The 20,090-nt window shown below is 38.8% G+C and overlaps 3 protein-coding genes across 11 annotated transcripts in view; 1 reads left to right on the top strand and 2 right to left on the bottom strand.

Annotated features, from left to right (window-relative positions):
* Positions 1–4,951, bottom strand: part of mcm3ap (minichromosome maintenance complex component 3 associated protein) — a 64,087-nt gene extending 59,136 nt beyond the window's left edge. For both annotated transcript variants that reach the window (XM_034021414.3, XM_059031979.1), the window contains exons 1-5: positions 4,816–4,951; positions 2,011–4,092; positions 1,423–1,640; positions 1,063–1,144; positions 494–635 (exon numbers count right to left, since the gene is read on the bottom strand). In XM_034021414.3, coding sequence (XP_033877305.3) covers positions 494–635; positions 1,063–1,144; positions 1,423–1,640; positions 2,011–3,910 — 2,342 coding nt within the window. In that variant the 5' untranslated portion in view covers positions 3,911–4,092; positions 4,816–4,951. The remainder of the gene's footprint in view (positions 1–493; positions 636–1,062; positions 1,145–1,422; positions 1,641–2,010; positions 4,093–4,815) is intronic.
* Positions 4,872–9,924, top strand: LOC117412859 (endoribonuclease YbeY-like). Of its 5 annotated transcripts, XR_009329689.1 has the most exons (6): positions 4,872–4,964; positions 7,446–7,717; positions 8,041–8,175; positions 8,937–9,007; positions 9,116–9,184; positions 9,733–9,800. XR_009329689.1 is itself a non-coding variant. In XM_059031980.1 (5 exons), exons 2-5 carry the CDS (start codon positions 7,508–7,510, stop codon positions 9,817–9,819), a joined length of 501 nt encoding a protein of 166 aa, XP_058887963.1. In that variant the 5' UTR covers positions 4,872–4,964; positions 7,446–7,507; the 3' UTR covers positions 9,820–9,924. The 5 variants fall into 5 exon arrangements, 4 of the variants coding, with proteins under 4 accessions (XP_058887963.1, XP_058887966.1, XP_058887965.1 ...); XM_059031980.1 differs by lacking the exon at positions 8,937–9,007 and having other exon boundaries at positions 9,733–9,924; XM_059031982.1 differs by lacking the exons at positions 4,872–4,964; positions 8,937–9,007 and adding an exon at positions 6,662–6,936 and having other exon boundaries at positions 9,733–9,924.
* A 139-nt stretch (positions 9,925–10,063) lies between these two features.
* The window catches only part of usp37 (ubiquitin specific peptidase 37), a 54,253-nt gene continuing 44,226 nt past the window's right edge, over positions 10,064–20,090 (bottom strand). For 3 of the 4 annotated variants that reach the window (XM_034021449.3, XM_034021432.3, XM_034021425.3), the window contains 7 exons: positions 15,217–15,415; positions 14,649–14,800; positions 14,194–14,254; positions 13,952–14,064; positions 13,497–13,566; positions 12,955–13,093; positions 10,064–11,433 (listed from right to left, as the gene is read on the bottom strand). In XM_034021449.3, the coding sequence (XP_033877340.3) occupies positions 11,304–11,433; positions 12,955–13,093; positions 13,497–13,566; positions 13,952–14,064; positions 14,194–14,254; positions 14,649–14,800; positions 15,217–15,415 (864 nt within the window). In that variant the 3' untranslated portion in view covers positions 10,064–11,303. The remainder of the gene's footprint in view (positions 11,434–12,954; positions 13,094–13,496; positions 13,567–13,951; positions 14,065–14,193; positions 14,255–14,648; positions 14,801–15,216; positions 15,416–20,090) is intronic. The other variant, XM_034021441.3, reaches the window with a different exon arrangement.

Raw genomic sequence — 20,090 nt, forward strand, 5'->3', positions numbered from 1 at the left:
TTACTGTAATTATTTATTTAATTCTAGATAGAAGTACCTAATAAACCGAACATTTCCTCATATTGATACGTATGAATATACGAGGCAACAAGATTTGTTTCACATTTATCCCACACAAATTCTGAAATGTTTTTTCACATTAGAGCACAAATCTAAAAGTCTGTTTGTATTTTGGAACCCTAGAGGTGAGCTGTAGTATTTACAGTGAAAGGGAATGTATTCAACACTCAAGTCTTTTCCAAGTATACATTAGCCTCATCCACAATGTTGTACTATATCTCAAAATACCGGAATTAATGGAGTAATTCTCATGATGGTTCTTGATTAGTTAACAAAGTTTTAAAATGTTTAATCCAAAAGTTTAAACGTTTAAAAAATTAAACAGAATCAAACATCCCTCGTCAATCAAGGGATATCCTTCTGTTTAAAAGAAAAACATGGCATGTCAAAAATAAGGCAAAGCTTGCTCCTTTATTGACAGCGGGATGCTTACCCTTTGCTGAGGGAGCTATTGCCGGCCACAGAGGACCTGCAAACAGCCTTGCGGGTGTCTGAGGGCTGAAAGCTGCCTTGTTTGTCCTTAGTCTCCGCCTCCTCTTCATTCTTCAAGGAACTTTCTGCCTTGTCTCCAGGACCTGGGGTGGGATTAACAAGATTTGTGGTTTTAATGGCACATTTTTGTATACACATTTTTAAGCATGATCCAGTGATCTGTTAATGGTCATTGAAAGTAAGATTAAAAAGTATTTGTTCTAAATAATCATATTTTAAATCGTGATATGCTCTTATTTAAATGCAGGAGCAAATAATATCTTAATCCATGACAGGAGTTTATATGGCACACACAGATCAAGAAAAGACTAGCTTTCTACATTGAGATTAAAACATTGGTGTGAATGCAAATAGTGTTTGCCCATTATCATTGTTTAACACTATACAGGACTTTATACCTGTGATAAGTAGCACACCGTTTGTTATTCAAATGGAATCCCACACTTGTACTCATTAATATATCATGGGCAAGGAGGTCAAAACAATACTGCCGTGCACAGATTTACTTACTTGATTTCTTTTTTTGCCAAAATATTGCAATTTCTTCTCTGTGCAAAGACTTTCCCTTCTTCTTTGCTCTGTATGCTGAAGCCTAGCAGGAGACACACTCACTTACAATATCACATGGTAGCAATTGTATACATTATAGCACAGGATTTACATGCAGTTTGGTAAACATAAAAGGGTAAAGAGAAGTAAAGTGGTATTGTCCCACATGGAAACAAACATGCTGGGCTATATTATGATATCCTGTGATCTGATATGAAATTAACCTGTGCCTAAAAGCAAATATGTTTTCAAATAAGCTCTATAACATGCTGTATGTTACAATTAGAAAGATTGGCTGCTATGAATGCTATGTTCCCTTACATGGTCATGGAAGTGCACAATAGCCAGGTTTCTGTTAAGTCTACAGTACACCCTCTGTACTTTGCCAAAGCGGCTGAAATGCTTCTCCATGATCTCCTTTTTATTCAGATGAGGTGGGACGTTCTTGCACTGGATGGCTGTGAGGTCGTTCGGCAAGGCACCCCCAAGGCTGTCAGTACTCTCAGTGCGTCGGGATCTGCGAGAGGGGCTCCGAGTGTCTACATACAAAACAAGGAAATATAGCTTACAAACTAACAAGGCCAATACATGGATACCTGTAAGGAATAATATGTCGACTACTTTTTCAAAAAAAATATAAACAATTTAAATATCACATTTTTGAGCTTGTTTCTTTAGGGCAATGTCATCTGTTTAGTCAAAAAAGCTAGTTTTGCAACAAAGCCAATGTAGCTCAACTTTACTGTACTAAAATGCAATAAACATTGGGATGTCATTTTCAGTGCCGTTTATCAGTTAATTGAATTGTTTTAGTTTTTCTAAATTAACCATTTAATAGTAACAGATTACGTCGCTAAACACATTCTATAGAGCAAGCATTGTTTGAGCAGACAGTGCCCAATAAAACACCTTCTTCTGGCTCCTCCATTGCTCTTTCCTCTCTGCTGGAGACCCGTGCTCTGGGAGGCGTTGTGGAAGGCTGTGGGGCAGGGTGAGGTGCTGGAGCTTCTAAATGGGTGTTCATCTCCTCCCACTGCTGCTGTCTCTTGGACTCCCTGTTCACAGAATGGCCCGACTCTTTCAGAACATGGCTGAGGGCAGAGTGGAATAGCCCCCGCGCAGGACCGCGGGACTTTAACAATGGCCGCTTGGGAGGGCAGCGGGGTTCATCACGACTGCCTTTAGAGCTCTCTTCCTGGGGTGGTGGTCGCTCTACTGACTCCTCTTTTCTTTTCGTTCCCTTCCCCAGGCCTCCAAAGGCCACCTCCCCTTGGCCCTCACTGCCAACTTCCTCTTCTCCTCCTGCAGCTGCCTCTGATTTGCCCAGCTTGCCAAACGCAGAGGTGTTGCTTGGCTGCTCAAACCCACTACCAGTGCTACCAAAGGGGGGTCGGGTTGCTGGTGGGACATCAACAACCTTTTCGGAGAAGCTGAAGGTTGATGCACTGGTGGTGCTGACAAATGTTTGGCTAGTAGCATGGGCTGTCGGCAGTAAGAAATTGAATTCAAGGCTGCTGTCCTGGGAGACATTGGCACCGACACTGTTGTTAGATGGGGGTGCTGAAGGTTTTGAAAAGGTGAACCCCGGGACTGCATCTGTGCTCCCACTCAGAAGGGAGAAACCTGAACTGCTGCTCACCACACTGGCAGCAGGCTGTGGATTAGCTGGCTCTGGGCTAACGCTGAAGATGGGTTTGAAGACAGCTGTGTCTGAGGGCTTGAATTTAAAGTTACCAAAGCTGCAGGGAGCCTCCTTTGTTTTTCCGATGGAAGAAGAGGGTTTAGAGAAGATCCCTGTGGTGGAGGAGGAGGGGAGTGTGAAAGTGACACTCTGGCTGCCCAGAGTTGACACTGCATTGGAGGAAGTGCTGCTGGTCAGCCCGAATGCTGGAGGCTGCCGGAAACTAGACACCACTGGCTGGCTAAACCTCATGGCCTGCCCTGACTCAGCGCAGGGGACAGGTACTGAGGAAACCTGTGGGAAGCTAGAAGACTGTCCAAACCCAGAGCTCTGGGGAAATCCAGTTGATTCGGCAAATGGCTGTGTAAATCCAGGGGATTGCCCCAGTGCGGATTGCTTTCCTTGGTTCTGTCCAAATCCAGGTGACTGTCCAAACACTGTGCTCTGCCCCAAACCAGTTGACTGTGTGTATGATGGTGGTGGCGCAAACCCTGCAGTACTCTGTCCCAGTCTTGATGGTGTCCCAAATGCCACGGTCTCTCTCAGCCTGGTTGACTGTGTGTACGAGGGTGGCTGTCCCTGTCCTTGTCCAGCTGCAAGTGTCATCCCCCTGCTTTGCCCCAATCCAGTTGACTGGCCAAACACTGGGTTCTGCCCCAATCCAGAGGACTGTCCAAAGGCAGGTGTTTGACCAAACCCGGATGACTGCCCAAATCCCATCTGCTGCCCAAATCCTCCAGGCTGGCTGAATGCTGTTTGCTGCCCAAATCCAGATGTTTGCCCAAAACTAGGATTCTCCCCAGTCTGAGACTGAAACATACTGCTGACGCTGCTGGCTAGGGGCTGGAGAGGCTGAAACACCCCGCTGACACTGCTAGCTTGGGGCTGGAGAGGCTGAAACACCCCGCTGACACTGCTGGCTGGGGGCTGGAGAGGCTGAAACACCCCGCTGACACTGCTGGCTGAGGGCTGGAGAGGCTGAAACACCCCGCTGACACTGCTGGCTGGGGGCTGGAGAGGCTGAAACACCCCGCTGACTGTGGGCTGGAGAGGCTGAAACACCCCACTGACACTGCTGGCTGGGGGCTGGAATTGGCCGGGTTGCTGACTCCCAAACATATTATTCATGTTGCAAATGGGCAGCTTTCCTAGAACAGCTGGCACGTGTTCCTCTGTATGAGTTAATATACAAAAAACACACTGCAATCAATCTGCTTGCTTTTCCTTGAACTTGACTCAAATCAAGTGGGCAATCTTGGTTGACAGAATCTCAGAAGCGATTTCTCCTCTTATTTGTATGCATCAGATTCCTGTAACAAAGCAACATTCATATTTAATAACGTGAATTTAAAATTTTAAAATTACAGAAAAGATAGTTAGCAGACTGGCTTCTAAAAAATGATTTCTTGCCAGCATATCTTAAAAAGAGAAGTAAACGTATGCTGGTAAAAATAACAATTACTAATTTTTCGGCAAGAAAAAAAAAAAGTTCTTGACGAAAAAAAAATTGTTTTACAGTGAAAAATATACTAATCTGTTGTTGTATAGCCAGGGCTCGTGGCTTAGGGTAGGGTTAGCAAGAGATTAAAAAAAAAATAGTTTAATAATTTCAAAAGAAATATTAGAATTAAAGCCATTTTGTAAAACACATAAAATACACACATTACTGAACAACAAATACTGACAATATTGTAAATATACTAAAGACTAACTTCCTGTTTATGATCTTTTGAGTTCTTGGTCGCTACAGTCAAAAACAGATATTATATAACAAGAAACGAATACAATACACACAATCTGTTATGTTTCTTGACACATAAAACATACATCTGAGAGCACAAGATCACCACTTTGCATCTGTTTTTATTTTAAAACTGACGTAAACGTCGATCAATTTCCTAGCGCCTTTACTATCTGACTGCCTAATATACACACTTTAACAAAGTGAAATTTCTTACACACATTATACAAAGCTTTGTTGTTTTGCTTTTGGAAAAAAAACAAAACCATAATAACAATACAGTAATACCTACCGTATGTATCCTGTATTTCCTCCCGCTGCCTGAAACGCAGGATATACACGACGCAACTACTTCCTGTTTTAAAATTTTGTTCCGGCCTGCTCCTCGTCCTTTGTGATATAATGGTCCGCTTCAACGCCGTTCACTTTTTGGATTATGAGGTAAGGGCAACTTTTTCGAAATTTAAAAAGATTAATTGCAGCATGCGATACATGGCTTTCTCCTTAGTATTCAAATGTAGACCATACATTGAATGTACTTCACTAACCGTTTCCTTTTTAATATTGATAAAAAAGATTTTACAAAAAAACACTACTACAAGGTTATATTCTGCATAATAGCAGTTAAAACACACACATATATATACAAAATTGAAAAACAATAACGAAAAGATATAACTGAGAAAAAAGGGAGACCCATTTGTTAAATGTGAATACTGCTTCAACGTTGTTTTTCATCCAACGTGCCAAGAGGGTAAATTATAAAAGTATAGTGTGTGTTTTGTGTAAAATGTTGTAAGCATATAAAATAATATTTAAAATGTGCTTCATAACCTTCATCTACTGGAAGAAGGGGTGTAGTAAGGACATGCTTTTCGGATCAAGACAAAATACAGCCAGGTATTCACAATAGACGAATATAAAAAAGACACGCATTATAATTTGCTGTAAAAGTGAACAGGTTCAGAATACAATTTTAATATAAACCTGGACATAGTGAGTCAATTGCAGCGTACCAGTGATTTATTTAGTCCACTTCAGGTGAACTAAGGCCCTGTCCACACTACATAACCGATCTCGAGCACCGTACTGGAAACCGTTTTAATTAATCCAGCTCAAAGCGTCCACACTGAAGTACCGTTTCATGTTTAGTCAGGCTTAATGCGTCCACACACCATTACAATAGTTCAGTTACAATTCCCAGCAGCGCAACGAACTGTGGAAATTAATACGATAGTATCCCACCATGCACTGTATTGTATTTTAAAATAATGTGTTATGCCCCATATTAACAAAGATCGATATTGCTAAAATCCATATTGCAGACACACACACAATGTGCATTTATGGACTACACTAGAATCGCCGCGGTTACATACATACTCATACCTACAATCGCCGACGGCAGTCATTATCACGGTATATTTTAAACATCATCAATATTAAAATGAAAGACAAACTATTACTTGTACTGTGATTCTGGAAATGTATTTTTGTTTACGACTGTATGTCTGCTAAGAAATAAATGATAATAATAATAATAACAATAAATATAACAAGTATTATGGAAAAAGTAAATCCGAACACACACACACACACAAGTAGGGTTTGAAGTTTTCAGGGTTTATTTTTAATCAGGTGAAGTCCCTTTAAACAAATTGAGCTGATTCTGTTTTATAATTAAACTCAGAAAAAGCTGTTAATTACAAAACAATCTTTGTTTTTACCTTCATATCTTGCCTGAGCCTAATTCTGGTCCTCTTAATTTTATTGCAAACAGAGCTGACAAATTACGTAATTTGTTCATCCCCGATCCTACTTTTAACTCGCATTTCATTTTTGCAGTCGCCTAATTTAACGTTGTGTTTTTGTTATTTTCCCCACTAGTTTAATTAACAGAGATGTCCTGACAGATTTTTTGAAGCATAAAAATGAATACCTAGTGCGGAGTGTACACTGATAGCAAGTCCTTCAGGCGCCTGTTCTGAGTATTTCGCCAAACATACCACAAAGCTTTTTGGGATATTGGAGGATAAACAAAAAAATGTAGTTTGGTATTACAGCGTCCACACTTCTGATAAACCGCACTACCTGATGCGATCTAATTAGAACCGGACTCGAGACTTCCTCCTGAGGTGGTCTCGAGTACGGTATTAAATGCTGCGTAGGTGGACGCAAACCGTATTTAGCACTTTTAAGCCGGCTTAAATGCAACTAATACGGTTTAAAGGCATAGTGTGGACAGGGCCTAAAATACGGACTAGAAAAACCTGCATATATGTATTAATTTAATCCTGATGGCACCGTACCAAACAGATGATACCGGTTTAGTGTTATTTGGTGTTATTTTCCTAGCGCACTGCGCATGCATAAACAACTGCTAAGAAAGCAGGGAAGTGCCCATGCAAATCTGGTACGTGCTTTTCCAATCTTTTACATTGTTGTCAATGTAATTTATCATATTTTTCCACCATTAAGAAAATATTATGCACATATTTATCATATGCAATACATTGGGTCTTGGACATTTTTTTAGTTGTGCAACTTTGCGACTTCTCATTTTGTCTTGTCATGAATTGTTTTTCTTTTTAGAAAAATTGATTGTCTGTTTCCAGTATGTTTGCAAAAAACAATGTATAATTAATGGTAAATGTACCTCTGTTTGACAATAGGAAAACACCCATCAGATCACAATTGATTGCACATGTACCAAAATCTGATAGCATACCACTTTCTAACACTAAACTGTAATTGGTTTAACCAATCGGAACAATTGGTTAAACTCATTCTGTGTTGTGCTGTGGAATAATTTCAGTATCCATACTGAAGAAGTAATACAAATGCTATGAGTTGTCTTTCCTAGACCACTAGTATACCTCAGGATTAGAATTAGTCTGTTTGACTGTTTTGTTTCTCAACCAGGACGCTACATTTTAAAAACTCTTCAAACAACGCCTCAGTAGCCCAGTGAGATTTGGCACGTCATGAGTGTGGTTCTACGCAATCTCCAGCGGGCGGTACCGTTGAGGAGGGCCAGGCTCCGAAAGGATGTGGAGACCCTGCGGCACATTTTAGGAATTGACAGATTTGACCTGGGGCTGATTTGTGTTGATAATCGGAGGATTCAGTATATCAATAAAACATACAGGCAAAATGATTCGCCAACTGATGTTCTTTCATTCCCCTTTTATGAGGTAGTCAAAATGAGACTTCAAAATATATTTAAAAAGCCTAAAAGCAAACTGTTTCAAGTAAAGTTGTATTCACAAAATTGTGTGTGTGTGTGTGTATATATATATATATATATATATATATATATATATATATATATATATATATATATATATATATATATATTCCAGGAATACAGAATGACTGGGGTCAGGTATATAATGGTCCCACTGTAGTATTGAATATTTTGTTAATGTAGCTGGGCAGAGGGTAGGGCAAACCAGTGAAATTGTGGCGATCATGATAGCATAGTACTACTTGCTGTATTTATTTCATTATGTTGAAGGATCTGAAAGCCGGCGTCCTCCCCAGCCCCCTTCATCAAGACGATTGTAACCTGGGTGACATTTTCCTGGGGGTGGAGTACATCCACAGGCACTGTGAGGAGCAGGAAGTAGACGACTTCCACAGCATACTTGCTGTAAGTCATTCTTACAGACAAAAACATTCGATTAAATGATTAAAAACATAACCTCGTCCGGCAAGGGAATTAATAACAACCACAAAGCTGTGTCTGTTTTGATTAAGACTAGCTGCTAGTATTGTGTGGTAATCAATTTGAGCATTTAAAGCTATGTTCAGACAACAACTAGAATACATCTCAGACCAGTTAACCAGAGATTGAATCTGAATACACAGTAAAATGTATGATGGCTCATTTAGGAAATGGGTGGGGTTTATGCAGAGATTATAAGACCAATTATATCAAGATCTTGACACTTCACATTTTTATGCTGAGATCCTGAAATAATTTAAATTGACATAACAGGTCTTTAATGAGCCACCATAAAATGTGTATCAACTGCACAAACAGGACATTGTGGGTCTTACCCATTGTAAAGAAAAACATTTCATGAGAGCACATACATATTTATTTATACACATCAGGAAAAAACAGTGCAGTGAGAGGATGCTACCATAATAGAATCCATCCATCTGCCCAGATTTTAATTGAATTATCTTCTGAAAAACAGGGAATTTAGAATGATACATTCTGATAAAAAAGCAGCATCTTATTTTATAGGGAGATCATGTCAAGCAGGGAGCTAGTGTTCTGTGCCATACATTTGCATGTTAAATTGATTCAGATGAGAAATAAAATGGGTTTTGCTGTAGAGAATATTGTTTCAAAGGGATCGTGATTGATACAAATTCAATTCTCTCTACATGGGATTTATTCAGGTCAGAAGTTTCTCCAGAATACGAGGATAAATACACTTTTCTTCAAAACAGTGGCATTAATTCTATCATAGGTATGTCCCTGTATATAGATTTATACAGTATCTTTATGCAGTAAAACGATGTGGTGTTGCAGGTCAAGCTCAAGTATTCTACCTGATTATTTGTTCTTGCTTATACAGGTAGTTACTGCTCATGGTCTTTGCCATCTACTGGGGTATAGACACGGAACAGAAATGGAATGGAAACAGGTACTGTAGCGCCAACATGGTCTAAAATGATTACTGATGGATGTACCTGTCCCAGTGAAATGGAACCACTTTAATTCAAAAGTTTCTATTAGTGTATTCTTATGATTGTAATCCAGAATAAAAGAAACAGGTCAGATATTAGATTAGAGACAGATGATTGTTGCTAAACATTGGTTAGGGCCTCCATGTAACATGTTACAGGTAACCGAGCAGTACTTCAGATGCTAAAAATAATGCAAATGTTGTGTAAAGTTGTACTGTAAAATAGAACAGATAATGTTTGGCTGGTATTTGTTTTCATGCAACTGAAATTCTGTATTTTATTTCAAAACTTTTCAAATGCTTAATTGATCTGCTTCTACTTCTGGAAAACCCTGCCCCAGCTATAGCAGTGTTCATATTAAAAACAACTTTAACAAACCATTTGGGACTACATTTGCAATGCTACCAAAGCCTTAATCAAGCAATTTTTTTTTTTTTTTTAAACTTGACTGCTGATTGTGTAATTTGTTTTTTAATCTGATTATTATTTTTTCTTTCCTAAACAGATGTTTCAAAAAGAGAGTCAGGTTCTCGAAGAGTTTAACAGGCGCACTGGCCACCAGCTTCAGCCTCTTACAAAAAATGCATTTTAGGAGAGTAAACTACTCTTGAAGATCCCAAGTCGCTAATGAGCATTGGAATGTTCACATCACAGACTGGACTGCAGAACAGTACAGGTTAAATGGAGACCGATGCTGCTGCAGTTTCATTTGTAATGCTTGTCCCTACAGACATGTGCTGTGTATATCTGAAAACAACTACCATTCTTTTGAGGTTTTTTTTTGTACAATCTGTCAAATGTCATGGCTATAATAACAATGTGGCTTTTACTGCACATTTCATCAGGCTGTCTTTGAAGTCACATTTAAGAAATGTGCAATGTTAAACATCAGCGTAAGGAATGTTGCAGCTTTTATTTTGTGCAATCTACGAAACCGCCTCAATAAATGAACCAGGTATTGTGTGCTACACGTCTGTCTGCCAGTGTTTTAACTGGCAAATTGTATATATGAAGGTTTGTAATAAAAGTATAGTATAGCAATTGAGAGAATTGCTAAATGCATACAGTACAATTTCAAATACCCAGACTCTATGGCCAGTCTGGTGAACTGATTTTCTGCATGAAAGACTACTGCAACCACTTTGCGTGCACAAAGTTGTCAGTTATGAAGAAAGGTTGTAAAATACAGTATTTCTTTTGGGAAGGTCCTGGTAATTAATTATTAACTCTGCCATGGTCTGTATCTTCAGATGCTCATGCTTTGTACAGTGTTATTCCTGACCAGTCACTTAATGCACAAGTCAACTGATAACATTTATTGTGTTGTATTTGAATTTCAAAGCATTATTAGAACAATAAAATGTTTGCTTCAAAAAAAAGTTTCATTTGGGACAGTAATTAAATTGGTTTAATAGCATTGAAAATAGTCTTTAAAAAAAAAAAAAGGAGGGGACAATGTGACAAACAGGAAAAGATTTGTAAAAGGTTACCCAAAAGTAAGCCAAAATACTGTACAGGTTACATCATAGTGTAGCTCCTCTATTGTGATTGTCTGACTAAGCTAATTGATTGGTGACAGTTGGAAATTGGATATTAAATTGATTGAACTGATTTGTGTCTTGTGTAGTATTGTGTCATATTCAGGTGCATAAAACTACAAGTTTTCCTTACAGGCCAGTTGTAACTAACAAATTGTAGCATTTTCAAAAGTTACAGCTGGTACAACTTAAACCTTGTGCATTATAGAGTTACCTTACTGGACAGTACAACAGGACATGTTTAAGACTAAGACAAATATAAATCAATAAATAAATAAGCCAACCCCACATTCTGTCGGTGCCTGTAAAGTCCCTGGATAATTTAATCCAGGATAACTCAACATAGAAACAACTGAAAAATACAAGTGTGTGAGGTTTCATTTTTCTGTACATTCACTGGGCCACAGACAAATTACTCATAACTGATTTAGTCACAGTGCCCAAAGCCAATTTGCACAAGTTAAATGACTATTTCATTAAAACAAATGTCTGGGTGAAGGTAGTCAGTAGTATGGGAGATCCATTTTTGTTTCTTCACTCATGAAAGAACTCCATTCCACAAGTGTTCATTCTGTCTCTCTGTGTACGTTAGAGAAGCTGCAGCACAGACCTTCCCACCACAAGCCTGCACAATCTTCTCAGACTCCAACAGCTCCTCAAACACATCCCTGCAATTGAAACAAGTAGGTCAGGAATACTTAACTAGAAATGGGGATTTGTTTTTGTACAAAAATAGAACACCTGCACCCCAGGGGCATAATATAAATGGAATGTCATATGAGAGAATGGTATGTAAAACATTACATAAATAGACATCTGAAAAAGATCTGTACGATTCATATGTGCAACGTAGAGATGCAAAGGTTATGATTTTGCCAAACCAAAACTTGCATCAAATTCCAAACTCAATGATATTGACAAAAGTTAAAACTGAACCAAAGAAATCAAACATTTGCACAATGAAGCACCACGCCAGAAGCATATATCAGACACTTTGCTGCATGTTGACAGTTCATATTAATATCCCTTAATAATGTTTATATTGTAACAGTCAAAAGCTATGGCAAGACTTACATGATTGATTCTGACTGCCCTCATAGGGATAACCGCTGCATAATACTTAGTCTGGGTGTAAGAACTGGATAAGCAGTAAACTGGGAGAAGCTGCCAACAAATATCTGGAAGCTGCTTTCAATGAGATGCTTCTATGAGCAGGGCAGTTAATTTATTAAGTATTTACTGTGCATGTATTGAAATTAAGTTTTGTTTGTCTGATTACATTATTGCTGCATTCTATCAGTATAGAGACTGAATTCAAGTGCAAGTGCCTTATGAATAGCGTGAACCAGGCTGTAATAACCCAGCACACTACACAGTGAACCAGGCTGTAATAACCCAGCACACTACACATGAACCAGGCTATAATAACCCAGCACACTACACATGAACCAGGCTGTAATAACCCAGCACACTACACATGAACCAGGCTATAATAACCCAGCACACTACACAGTGAACCAGGCTGTAATTAACCCAGCACACTACACATGAACCAGGCTGTAATTAACCCAGCACACTACACAGTGAACCAGGCTGTAATAACCCAGCACACTACACATGAACCAGGCTATAATAACCCAGCACACTACACATGAACCAGGCTGTAATAACCCAGCACACTACACAGTGAACCAGGCTGTAATTAACCCAGCACACTACACATGAACCAGGCTGTAATTAACCCAGCACACTACACAGGAACTCTGCAGATGCTTTTTGGGGGGCTGGTGGTGGGCTGAGTTCTATCTTTAGTTTTTTGCTGACATAAATCTCGGTAACATTTTATATTTTAAGTGTTTCCTCATCAGAGACAATTTTCAAATGCTGCGAAACACCTCAGTCCCTTTGAAGCCAACAGTCTAAATACATTATTTTATTATTTCTACATTGTATCTAATTGTATAATACAGCGATATGAGTGGTGCAGACACCAAAAAAAAAAAAAAAAATAGAAAAAAAAAACAACACCACAGTTTGGTTTGTCGGTTTTAAACTTTCATTTAGGTTTTATCGCTGAAATAGTTGATAAAAAAAAAACCTAAACGATCTAAGTGGCTTGCATCCACAGTGCAAAGGTTTAAAAAAAAGTGATGGTTGCTTGGAGAGTTCTTCTCTAACTGCCCTCTTACTTGTGCATGTAAAAGAAGATGTAGCCACTCCTGTCTCGGTCCCTCTGCACTGAAGACTCTTGGGTCGTTGACACATCCAGGTCATTGTAGGTAAGCCAAGACTGCTTCTTCATATCATATACATCACTTATGTAGTGACCTATGGGAGAAAACAAATCCACAACAACGTTATGCTGGCAGAATAGTTTGAAATACTGAATAATAAGCACTCAACAATTCCTAAAACCATTGATATCAGAGTCCTCAATACATGCTGTAAAAATGATCTGAGGTATTGGTATAAAGGTCACCCTCTCAATGTAAATGTGACATACATACAGGGAATTCAATAAAACATTCCAGATTCCAATAATCTCACCCACTTCTCCTTAAAATGTTCATGAGAAATAGATAAGTGGTTCCTGATATATAAAAAATGGCTGCATTGAGTCTGTTGTCCAATCAAAATCCTTATTCACCAAATATCTTGGTTTCCCAGAGAAGATAATCACCCCTTTTCAAGATGAGGAAAGAAAATGAATTGTGGTTCAATTAGCCCTTACCAGATGAGGAGCTACTTCCGATGTGACTGACCACACTGACAATACGATAGGAATTGCAGAGCTCCCCACTCTGTGGGAGAAATACACAGCAGCAATTAGAGACTTCCCATTATTTTATATGTATTTGGTTTACATTAAGCATGGGGGGGGGGGGGGGGGGGGGCTTACTGAAGCATATGGACAAGGGTCTATAAAATGGGAATTGTGACAGACAAAAATGAAATATTTACTATAGTTGTTTAACGTTTAATGGAACTATCAGAGTATATTTGCATAAATGAACTCGTCCATTGCCACATTCTTATTTTCCCCATGTAGAAAGAATTTTATGGTTGGCCCACTTGTGCAATTTTGCTAACTAAAACACTCAAGTAGAAAAGGTAAAAGATCTCAAAGTTTGAGAACTTGTGCTAACAAAAATATGTGGCAACCAATGAAAGACCAGGAACCCTCACCTCTAAATTTTTTTTCAAATCAGCCTCTGCCTCACTGTACTCCACATCCAAGACATCCTCATTCCCTGAGTCCTCATCTGAGAACGGGCATTCAGTTAGGGAGGTATTAAACTCTGACACAAGCCAGAGAAACAAAAGAAAGATTAAAAAAGTGTATTTATTAAAAGGAACTTCGCACAAAACCTGTCTTTTAAAAATAAAAACACTAATGAACATCCGTATTCTAAACAACATGACCATACCTTGCAGACTTAGCTCAGTAGCTCGTTTTAAGTCATCATCCTCTTTCATTTCTCTAGCTTCCTACAAGAAACAAATTGTATGGCAAAGAAAGAGTAGGCTTTTTTTAATCTGAATCACAAAAAAGTTTATACCGTTATGATTGATATACTCTGCCTACCAAAAAAACAAAAGCATCACTAAACTTGACCTAGAGCTTTATAAAATACAAGTGTCTATCAAGTATGAAACCAGTCACATGACCACAAGATGGCAGCCACGTGAGGCGAGAGGTGAAGTGTACCATTACATCATATCCAACAAGTTATTATAACATTGAAAACATGCAATCTGTATCTTAGATTTGAGATATTAAGAGTTGAAAAGGATACGGCAGGGGCTTAACAAAACCATCTAGCTCCACCGACAAGGATGCCTGACTATTGAAACAGGTTATTAAATGAACAGGTTCCCTTACATGCTCCTGCAAGCTCTGAGCAAGTGCTTGCTGCAGCTCCTGGTCCTCCCTTTCATGTTCCAGGCTATTCTGTTGCACCCAGTTCAACTCCCCCTGGACCTCCTCTGGGGTCTGATTCTCTTTGTTCTCATCCAGGTCCGGCGCCAGGGCCACTAAATTACACAATTGTGCACAAAACATGGATTTATTGAGTTTGGCAAACAGGATAGGGCTGCAACAATGTCTTCAATACAAAGCTGTAGGTTGCAGACAATGCTGAACGTAATTTTTCCCCTTCTCAATTTAACAAATAAATAAATAAATAAATAAATACTGGGAGTCTGATCACTGGGGAAACCTATTTGATAAATCACTTTTTACAATGAGCAATTTACAATGCGAAGTAGATAATCCATATTATACCCCTTATGAATTATTACCAAAAGGGACACTTGTTCTATTACAGTAATAAACTTATTTATAAAAAAAAAAAAAAAAAGAGAGAACTTAACTGGATTGTACGGATCACTTGTTTTTATTTTTATAAAAATAATTGTATATTTAAATCACTTAAAAGGGCCTATAGTACCAGCTTGTGGAGGTCTCTCGGTGTCAAAGGGGTCCTCCCCAAATCCTGTGTCAGGGCTGCTGGTGGGCTCGTCCTCAGAGGGTGCAGGGTATCCTGCCAGGGCGCTTTCTTGTCGGCTCATCTCCAACACCGCTGCCAACACATCTTCATCGTTCATACCCTCGAAGCCAGACACCTCCATCTGGATACTGTGTGGGAGCTCCAAGGAAGAAATCAGACTGACTTAGAAACTATTAACCACTTCAACACCATGACGTACGCACATACGTTAAATGAAAACCCACTTGCATGTACCTGTGTACGTCAAGTTTCCCATTCTCTTCTATGATCGGTTTCTCAGTCTAGCATTTCAGGTTTCATTCTCTAAGGCAGTGCAAGTACTGTGGAATGTGCAATCAAAGTCAGGGCATGGTCAGGTGACACTTATCAAATTGCATGTCATGTAGCGATTCCAATCTACCTGTGGGCGTTTAGAAGACAGATATATTGCTGGAAGCCATTCAACTTTTACAAGTATATATATAGTGTTTAAAATTATTATTTTTTGTTTTATTATTAGTTTTACTTGTTTAGTTGTAGTTTATATAGTTTTTAGTGAAAGCTAAACATGGCAACGTACGTGGACTTTCTATAATGAGCAAAGGGAGGATTTCGATACCAGCGACAGTGATGCTGACTTTTTATTACTCAGCAATGAAGATGAAGAGGATGTGGAGCCAAGAACAGTACAAACTGTACAAAGAAAATAGCATGCAGCTACTTTACAGTTAAGCCAGCTGCAAACAGGAAGCTGTTTGGTTTGAAATGGCAGTGCTGTGACGAAATACTATCAAAACACAGCACTGGGTACAGGCAATGCAGCAGCCAGATCCATCACAATGCCTGCGCAAAGTAGCTGTGTACCCACATTTGTGACTATCCCTCCAACACAAGGGAAGCAGAGACTGCAACAAAAGGTGCAGGGTCTGCTACGAAAATGAACACTAAAGAAAAGACATAAGAAAAATGTGCAGTAGTTGCGAAGGCAACCCCGGGTTCTGTTGTATTGAACATTTCAATAAATGGCACAGAGCAAGTCGATAATGGCACACGTTTTGATGTTTGATTTTTATTTGATAAATTACCGTTTACTGATTATTATTATTACCAGCGTTTTTGTTTTAAAAAAAAAAAAAAACTGTTTCTCTCTCTATATTGAATGGGTATGTAGTACACAGCAGCATAAAGGGTTAATGAAACACAGTTTAGGTCATTTATTTGTGGTTTATTGTTAAAATTGAATAGCAATTACAGGTTTGAAAACATTATTATTATTTTCAAAATCTGGTACCTGGGAAGGGGTTTCATTTTTACATCTGGAGTTGAAGTGGTTAACTAATTTGAGAATTTTAGCATCTATTTCTGCTACTGCCTTTCTTTACTTATGTAACAGCATTTTCATTAAATTCTCCTTAAATTCTTCTTTGTCATAGTTTGGTTGAATGTCCATGCCTTTATTATGAACATATTATGTCTTCTCTGTTGTACTGTGCTTGTTGTAACAAGATATATAATTAGGGCTGCAACGAAGGGTACATTTTAACCTTCGAAGGTTCGGAACACATTACCGAAGGAAGGTTCGAACCTTCGATGGTACTCATTTGCATAGTTTATTGGTGACGTCACCATAGCTTCTTGTTTATATTTGATAGAAAATCCTATTATTTTACAGGTAATCCATGTAACTGGAATACAACATTCATATGTAGTTTAAAAATACTTTTATAAAATAGTAAATCATGTTTTTATAATTTAAATAAAAACATAAATACATGTTGTTTATTTACACGGAATTGAGCCTGCTTGCGATATATACAGTAAACTTGCATTGCACCAGCACCAACTGCTGCAGACAAAGCTTTATTTAACAGTCACCGTTCCACGCAGGTTATCAGTTACATTTTACTACTACTAAAAATATTAATACTAATAATAATAATATGAACTTACGCTTGTCAAGTGACCCTAGAGATAGATTGGTTATGCCTTATGCTATAAAACGCTTTGCTGTCGAGATGGAGAATGAAGAAATTAAAGGTTTGCCTCTGGATAACACAAGCTGCAGCGGGGAGGGGTGGATGGTGCTCAGTTTTCGAAATTAAAATTAGTGTTAACGTATATTTTGTATGTTTCAAACATATTCTACCATAGCACTTCTCTTACACTATCTTGTACACCTGGTATTCTGTACATATTCTACTGAAGCAAAACAGTCACTAGAGGTACGAGCCCACTGCTTTGAATACTATTCCCTGCTCCATACACGGCAGCGGCGCCATGTAGAGTTGCTACGTATACAATTTGGTAGCGGATTTTAATAACTTTTGTTTACTTAATATGCATTATACAAATCAAAAGATTGGATTTTGCATGTGAGTGACATTTACTGTGTGATTTATAGTATTCAATCATTGTCAAACAGTTTCTGTTAACAGGAAAAAAATACAGTGCGTGAACCTGCCTGGCGAACCTTCAGAGGTTTAAAATAATCTTCGAATCCCTGGCTAGCGAACAAACCTTCGAACACAGCCCTATATATAATGGTAGCAATTTGTTTAACGCTGCCATTGTTTTTTTTTAAGCTGCCGACCAGAGAGTGTCATGACATAGAAACTGTATATTATAGAAATGTATACCATAAGTGTGGGTATATCTAGCGTGGGATATATTTTTGTTATTCCACTTAAGTTTCAAATTATTTTTTTCTTCCATTCCAATCCAGTGGTGTGATGCCGAAATTCAGTGCAGAGCTGTGCTTCGGTAGTTCAACAAGACCGCCACCAATATATTTTACAATAACTTTAAAATATCTGAAATAATTAGTTGTTTTGATTTGGACCCCGAGAACGAGTTTTGTCAAGAAATGCCAGTTACTGATCTGCCTGCGTCTGACTTACCCGAACAGCCTGTAGCCCTTCATTAACACCGTTAACGATAGGAAACAGAGAGGCTGCAAATTGACAGACAGCTCAAGATTCTGTCTAAAAAGACTGTTTTGAAGAGGCCATAAACGTCTGTTGACAATGAAAGTAAAGATCCACCAGGTAAAATAATCCCTGAATTTATTTAATATAAAAAATGTACACATTTTATTGCTATTTATTTAAAAAATATACATGTGGTCTCAACAAAATACTGAATGATCATTCATGGTACTTTTTATTCACCTTGGGAGGAACCACTGCAGCGAATAAAACACTCATACCACGATCGATCACTCAGCATCCTGTAATATATATTTTTTGCACACACATGTATATGTACATTAAAAGGACAACGACATTTTTTCAATATAGCGTTCTGTTTCCATGGCAACATGGATTATATACACAGTAGTGTGTAAATGTATTATAACACCAAGATTTGTCATTTCTATCCTTTATATACAGTGCCTATAGAAAGTCCACACCCCCTTTAACTTTTTTCACATTTTGTTGTGTCAGTGTCTCAGTTTCATGCATTTAAATGAGGATTTTTTTCCCCACTTATCTACACACCATACTCCACAGTTAAAAGGGAAAAAAGTTTTTATTGAGAAAAAAAATTATTTTAAAAATACAAAACTGAAAGATCATAATTGGATAAGTCTCCACCCCCCTGAGGTACATTTGGCAGCAATTACAGCTGTGAGTCTGTTGGGATAGGTCTCTACCAACTTTGCACACCTAGATTTGGCAAGATTTGACCACTCTTCTTTACAAAACTGTTCAAGCTCTGTCAAGTTCCTTGGGGAGCGTTGATGGACAGCAATCTTCAAGTCATGCCACAAAATTTTCGATTGGATTTAGGTCGGGGCTCTGGCTGGGCCACTCAAGGACATTTACCTTTTTGTTCCTTAGCCAATCCAGTGTAGCTTTGGCTGTGTGATTTGGGTCGTTGTCATGCTGAAAGGTGAACATCCGTCCCAGTTTCAGCTTTATTGCAGAGAGCAGCAGGTTTTCCTCATGGACTTCTCTGTACTTTGTTCCATTCATTTTCACTTCTATCCTGTCAAGTGCCCCAGTCCCTGCCGATGAGAAACATCCCCATAATATGATGCTGCCACCACCATGCTTCACAGTAGGGATGGTGTTCTTTGGGTGATGCGCTGTGTTGGGTTTGTGCCAAACAAAGTGCTTTGCATTTAGGCCAAAAAGTTCTATTTTAGTTTTGTCGGCCCACAAAACTTTTTGCCACATAGCTACAGAATCTCCTGAGTTTTTTTGCATACTTCAAACGGGATTCAAGGTGGGCTTTCTTGAGTAATGGCTTCCTTCTTGCCACCCTACCATACAAGCCAGATTTGTGCTTGGGATGTTGTTGTCACATGCACACTTTGACCAGTCTTGGCCATAAAAGCCTGTAGCTCTTGCAAAATTGCCATTGGCCTCTTGATAGCCTTTCTGATCAGTCTCCTTCTTGCTGTAGTTTTATTACTGTGTTTTATTTTCCCTTGTTTCTTTCGCCTTTTGTTTTCATTATTATTTTGAGCACCTGCGTGTGCACTACGACCTGCCAACCTTTTTACCATTGCTGGTATTAGGTTGTGCTCTGGAGCAGTACCACAGTGCCACCTTGTGGCAAAAATAAAAATCAGTGTGCCTGAGCAGTGTTATAAATAAAGTGCTCTGTGTCAGTGAATTGCCCACTACCATTCCACAGTGACCAATTATTATTTGTATTTATACCCCCCCACCCCCCATTTGGAATGTCCAATTATGTTTTTTTTTTCTCTCCACACAGCACAGATGTTCTAGGGTGTATGAGCGTCCTCCGATCTCACAAGCCTAAAGCCAGAATCGCTTTTACGCCGAGCAATCCTGAGGAGAAGTGGGCGGGCTACCGATCCTGGAGAA

The sequence above is a fragment of the Acipenser ruthenus genome, chromosome 10, assembly GCF_902713425.1.
Source record: "Acipenser ruthenus chromosome 10, fAciRut3.2 maternal haplotype, whole genome shotgun sequence".
Taxonomy (NCBI): Eukaryota; Metazoa; Chordata; class Actinopteri; order Acipenseriformes; family Acipenseridae; genus Acipenser; species Acipenser ruthenus.